Genomic DNA, 7,243 nt, shown 5'->3' with positions numbered 1-7,243 from the left:
TCTTACAGAGCTAGACTATTAATTTAAGTAAAACGTCATTACATTATGGGAATATATTATATAGTAATTTAGAAGTAGATCGAAAGATTCCCGTTTAGATTGGGCAAAATGGTGTAATTTTAGATTTTAACTCGTTTGTATTGTACTCCTTTTCTAGCATCTTGCTAGTTTTATTAATAAATTGACTGTTTAAAAAAAAATAAATAATAAGAAAAAGTAAATGAGATAATTATGCTATGGGGCCGGACCAACCGCACATGTTGCCAACCACTTTACTTGTATGATGTTCATCATGTATGTTGATGTCAAAACCGACACGAGTTTTCTTTGTCTTTTCGGTCGTAGCCTGTGGTGGTACACTGATACTTGTATAATATTCATCATGTATGTTACATGACATATATGTTATGCATACATACATATATACGTTAACGGCTTAGCCTTAATTGGCTACATATATTAGTATATACTCGTAATAATATATACTAGCCAGCGTATTAAAAAAAAATAGTGGTGACTAGTGAGGTAGATAGTGATATACTACGAGTAGTATTTAATGTTTACGACCGACCCCATTTTTGGTGAGCACTATAAAAGCTCCATGATGTAATGTAATTAGTACCACAACAATATATCTACAAAAATGGCGAATTATTCTTCTCTTTCTGTCTCAAACACAAACACCCATATATTTTATGTATACACTCTGTTTTTCCCCCTGTTTTTACTACTCTGTTTTTCCTCCACCACCACCACCACCACCGGAGAAACTTCATTTCACATCCAAACACTTACCAACTTAAGGCTGTTGGGCGATGCTCAAATTTACAACAACACCTCTGTCCGACTCACCGGAGATCTCACCGTTCCAAATTCCGGCGCCGGCAGGGTTTTATACAATAAGCCCATCACATTCCGCCAACCCGGTAACCCAAATCCCACCAGTTTCGCTACTCACTTTTCGTTTTCTATTCTTGATCTAAACCCGAACTCTATTGGTGGTGGCTTTGCTTTTGTTATCTCGCCGGACGATATATCAATCGGTTCCGCCGGTGGGTATCTTGGGATTCCGACGGGTTCCGTCTCCATTGAGTTCGATACTGCTAAGGATGCAGAGTTCAAGGATTTTAATGGAAACCATGTTGGTCTTGATATCAACTCAGTGGTTTCTTTACACGTGGCCGATTTGGATTCGGTTAACGTTAGTTTAAAAAGTGGGGAGTTAATTCACTCGTGGGTTGACTATTCCGGGTCAAATCATGAGCTCAAAGTATTCCTTTCATACTCCAAAACTAAACCCGTTTCACCTATTTTATCCGTCACCATAGATCTTTCTCAATACGTGAACGAGTCTATGTATGTCGGGTTTTCGGGTCAACCCAGGGGAGTACAGAGGTCCACTCAGTTTTCTCCTGGAGTTTTACTTCAACCTTTGATGACCCAAATAGACAACTCGGCCCAAACTCACCACGACCATCATCACCATTAGCACCAATTTCAAATTTCATCAGCGGCCCATTTAACCCAATGCCATATTTGATGCCGCCAACACTGTCAACGACTCAAACAACCCGAAAGTATCAGAATCTTAATAAACTAATAAAAGGGCTGATAGGGGCATTGGTCGGGATAATTCTGACGACCGGGGGCATAACCATCTACCTCAAATTTCATAGTGGAAACCCAAATCATCAATATTACAATATCTGTAACTGTTGTTCGAATGTGAATAATGGTAATGTTTAGAGAGACCATACAAAATTGATGCGGCGTTTACTCTTATTGTATTATCCGAGTGACATGTATGTATTGTGCGATTTATGTTTGATTTGTTGTTTTTATTTAAGGGATAGCTAATATGCTGTTAATAACATTTAGCTAGATGATGTTGTCCTCACATTCAGAAGAGATGATTATTGATTTTATCATGTGATAAACAGAGTATGTTTATGAAAGAAAGATGATTGCTATTAACAACATGATATATTATCCCTTTATTTAATTAGTTAAATGAAATAGAGTTGTGCCTTTGAGATGTTTACTTGTTGAATAATGTATTACGAGTATATCTTTAAAATTATTCTTTTGTCTAATTGTGAAAATTTTAACACCAAATCTAAAGTTGTTTTTGTAGTTGCGCTTGTGACATAATCATTGATCACGGCATAGATTTAATGAAGATGTGTTAACATTTAACAAGCACACGTTTAGAACTCATGTGTGTGGTCGTGTGGGGTATATTTTTTTTTAAAGTGGAAACTTAATGTGGTGATTCGACAGAGGAAGATATAGCATACGTTGTCTTAACCGGGTTTGCGCTAGAGAGCTCACTCGAAGTAGAAATGCCTATTTCAGATACCTGATACCCGATGTGAGGAAAACCCCCTACTAATCTGCCCGAAGGCACGACGATCAATAGTGGTAAACGTTGCCCTCTCATACTTGAACATGGGTATAACCAAGTCAAGTCCTAATAAAGGTGTTTACGTAAAATTTAGGGGATGTTATGTATGTTTATCAAATTCAAAGGTTTAATATGTAACTTTTTTTAAAGTGACAGTACCTAAGCTTAGGTAAAGCTTGCGGTACAGATCATTTTTCCATTATAATATTACATTACAATATAATATAAACTTTATTTAAGCCAGTAAAACAATAATATTTATTGTCAATGATAGATTTAATATGATTGAATTTATCGTTCAAAACAAACATAGAATATATAAAAAACAATTCGGAGCTCCAACTTCCAAATGTGGAGGATTGCCAATAGTCCAATACACACTTTCTTGCACCCCCAAATATCCCAAATTCCCAACCGATTAAAATAATGCCAAGTGTGTTTTATCGGAAATTACTAAACTATATTATCCTAATTCTATTCTAATAATTCCTATACAAAATATATTTAAGCAATCCTGTGTTTTTTTTAAAGGCCAACGAACTTTGTATTAATAAAGCATTCATGATGATAATGTAGCTTGCAAACAATTTCTTAATGAATTCATTATAACATTCTGATTATGATATGCTAATAAATTAATGAGTTTATTCTTACTATTTTCATTTAAAATCACTACTTTTATATAAATAATAATATAAATTTATAAATACAATACAATTGATTCTAACATGGATTATTTTGTCCATGTTTCTCACTTTCGAGTCTTTGCTCGTCGTTTAGGCCAGTGAGTGAAATTTATGCTCATTGCAGTCACTTCCGGGCTTATTCGCATCTGGATAGGACTACCTCCTCATTCAGATGGTAGGGTGGGGGAGGACTAACCTCATTACTTAACACTGGGCGAAGCTTATCTAAATTCTAAAACATATAAAGCTCAACCGGAATATATAAAATGATTACATTGTTTGAAAAGGTAATTCAAATATACTAAAGAAAATAAACAGACATTCAAGCTGTTTAGCCAAGAATGAATCGCTTGGGGCCGAATCACTAAGCCGATAAAATTTGATATTAAGGAATGGATAAACATACGTATCTTACAAACAGGGTGCTTTTAATATTGACCAAAGCACTTTCCTAGAAATATCAGAAATTGAACCATCGTAATCTAACTTCAGTTATTTAGTTAATTAACTAGATTTTAGATCCGTGTCCAACACTGGACATAGGTTTACGATATTATCAATATTGGATCTTCATACATTTAAGTTATAAAAGCTTATAATTTTGAAGATATACGGTTCTAAGTGTTATACTTTGCAAGTTGTAGTTCAATAATCACAGATTCATTACTGTCATAATTAGCTGAGACATATTGATGGAATTGTTTGTCGTAGTCATTCCACAAGGCAAATGCTATTATAATTTCTCTTTAATAGAAGTTTTTGAAACCAGTTGTACTTATAATGTGATATTATTATGAAAGATAGTTAAGAATGAAAATATAAACATACTTGTGATCTTGTACTTGACATTCAAGTATATATACTTGATCATGATGCGAATTCATAACACGCATAGGTTTATTTTCAATCACCTGTCTTATGATAATTAGATAACAATTATGATTGTTTTCATATTCTTTGATAACAGTTAGGACTCTTGATTTGAATGACAATTGTAACTTCAAGCATTAATACGCAAAACTAATATATAAAAAAGGAGAAAAGTATGTACCTTTTTTATTGAGAGATAGAATGAATCTTGAATGTAGTTCATATTGATTTGGATTTACTATTCAAGTAACCTTCTCTTGTAAATTGTGATTTCTTCTGTGATCGTCCCATGTTCTGTGATTCCTATTGTATTTAGAATAAGGATGTTGTATATCGTCATCTGTTATTATGTTTGAGATATGTATCCAGAGTTCAAATTGTGTTTATATTAAATATTAAAGTTAATATTAATATTTATAATTTATAAAAATCTAATCAAATATTTGCTAATAAGTAATTAGGTTTGAAAAAAATTTTGTAAACAATATTTCATACGTTGAAACTTGTTTAATTAATTAAATAATTGTAAATTTTAAAAAATTCTCTCAAGTTATGGCTAAAAATAAATATAAATTAAGTATTCATGGTTAAAAAGTGTAAATTGATGGAAAACAAAAAAGTGTAAATTAATGAGACTTTTTCTACAATTTAATATAGATACTAATATAATAATATATTTGGATAATGATTATTAGTATTTTTAATTTATAGTTAATCTAAATGATGACATAAGCGAGAGTCAATTTGATGAAATTGAGCTATTTGATTGGTTAATAAGTCATTAGTTCAACTGTCTTATAATATATATATATATATATATATATATATATATATATATATATATATATATATATATATATAAGATGGTTGAGGATTAGCTTAAGTATCCAACTTATTGTTTTCCAATATTTGACCGCACGGTTGCTCTAATCTTAATCTTAATATTAATATTAATATATATTATAAAACAGTTGAACTAATGACTTATTAATCAATCAAATCGCTCAATTTCATCAATTTAATTTTCGTTTATGTCATCATTTAGATTAACTACAAATTAATAATCTTAATAATCATTATCCAAATCTTTATATATACTATAAGAGAGTTGGATTAATGACTTATTAACTCATCAAATCGCTCAATTTTATCAAATTGATTTTCTCTTATGTCATTAACTATAAATTAAATATCTTAATAATAATTATCCACATATATTATTATATTAGTATTTATATTAATTTATAGAAAAAATATCATTAATTTAGACTTTTTTGTTTTCCATCAATAATTTACACTTTTTAGCTCTGAATAGTTTATTTTTATTTATTTTTAACCATTAACTTGAGATTTTAAAAACTTGTTTAAAAAAAGTTACAAAAGGTATTTATATTTAATTTTTTAAAGTTACAATTGTCACTCAAATCAAGAGTCCTAATTGTTATAAAAAACATTATAACAATCCTAATTGTTATCTAATGATCATAGGACAGGTGATTGAAAATAAACCTATTCGTGTTATGGGTCTACATCATGATCAAATACATATACTTGAATTTCAAGTATAGGATCACAAGTATGTTTATATTTTAATTCTTAATTATTTTTCATAATAATATCACAATATAAACTGGTTTCAAAAAAATTATATAATAGAGAAATTATTGTAGCATGTGCCTTGTAGAATGACTACGGCAAAACGATTTCATCAATATGTCTCAGCTAATAATGAGAGTGACAAACCTGTAATTATTGTACTACAACTTGCAAAGTATAACAATTGAAACCGTATATCTTCAAAATTATAAGCTTTTATGAATTGAATGTATGTAGATCTAATATTGATAATATCGTAAACCCCATGTCCAATGTTGGACACGGGTCTAAAATCTAGTATATAACTATACTAGTGTTCAGGTCCGTCCAATAGACGGGTAGTCTCAGAATATATTAATCAAAGCTAAAAAATTAGAATTCAAATATATTAAATAGATATACCGAAATCAACTTGGAATTTTGTTAGCTGAATAGCCACTCTATCGGTCAAAATACTCCTAAAATTTTCCGTCCATTTACCATTGATCGAGCCATGTACTGTATGATATTGCCCTGCAAATAGCAACAAAAAAAATGAAATAAACTGGTAAATTCTGTTAGTGTGTTCCTATGTATTTTATCCAATTTTAAAAAATATACCCCAAACAAATTAACCATAAGAATCGAATAAACATCTTTGCATACAGATCCAGAAAAATTATTCAGGATAAAAAAGGAACCAAACAATGGACATTCCAGATGTCAATCAAATGATTTTATCGGCTAATGCAAGAAATATAGGGAAACAAATTGTTGATAAAAATAAGGAGTCGAGCCAAAAACCTTGCAAAGCCATCTCCTATTGTGCTAAATCCTAAACATAACGTGGATCAAAGGCTTTTATCTAAATGTGTTATTGATATCATGTTTTTCATAAGATCCGAAGTATATCTGTCATACACAAACTAAAATGATGAATTGTTCCACCATGCTAAATAATCATACTAAAACATTCAACACCATCTCAATATGTAGCATTTTCCCATGATAGAATAACAACGGCTAAAAATTTACACCATTAATTAAAATAATCATAGTCGATAATTTAAAATAATCATAATCTTATTCATAGCAAAATTCGACTTTTTACAGAAAGATATAATCGTAAATCTTAAGTATACACCATTAATGAGCTACTTTCAAAACGATATCAAAATAATCAAAGTCAATATATTAAAGTAATCAGAAACCTACTCATAGCAAATTTAAACTTTATATCTAAAAGGTTAGCAAAAAATATAATCGTAAATCATAAGAGTTAATATATGTTACAAATACAAAATTTAATATATAATATTTAGATTAGTTAAGTCATATATCAAAACTTAATCAATACGAAAACTAAAGAAGAAACATACGGAAATTAACTCCATATAAATATTGATTACAGTTTACCCTTTTTTTTCCAACTTTAGTTAAATAAAAAATCTGCAGTTTCTTATATTCTAAAAGTGTAAACTATATAATTTGAAAAATACATACCAATTCATCAACAAAGACCATCTCGAACGTTTTGATTTTCTTCGGGTTGTTTCACTCTGAAGTAGTCTATACATGCACAACACGGAGTCGTAAATGATGGTTAACATGTGTTGGCTTAATGTAAGAACCCAAACCTTTTTAAACAAAATCGAATAAATTTTTTATTTTTTATTTTTTTTTGTGCCCACTGCAGCGCAGTGAGACA

At 30.2% G+C, this 7,243-nt stretch overlaps 1 protein-coding gene across 1 annotated transcript; it reads left to right on the top strand.

Annotated features, from left to right (window-relative positions):
• The first annotated feature begins 643 nt into the window (after window positions 1-643).
• On the top strand, window positions 644-1,489 carry LOC122595305 (L-type lectin-domain containing receptor kinase VIII.2-like). Its single transcript, XM_043767650.1, has one exon. It carries the CDS (start codon window positions 644-646, stop codon window positions 1,487-1,489), a length of 846 nt encoding a protein of 281 aa, XP_043623585.1.
• Window positions 1,490-7,243: the final 5,754 nt, after the last annotated feature.

The sequence above is a fragment of the Erigeron canadensis genome, chromosome 1 (genome assembly GCF_010389155.1).
Source record: "Erigeron canadensis isolate Cc75 chromosome 1, C_canadensis_v1, whole genome shotgun sequence".
Classification (NCBI taxonomy): domain Eukaryota; kingdom Viridiplantae; phylum Streptophyta; class Magnoliopsida; order Asterales; family Asteraceae; genus Erigeron; species Erigeron canadensis.
Note: the sequence above shows the minus strand (reverse complement) of the source record. Positions and strands in the feature narration are given on the sequence as shown.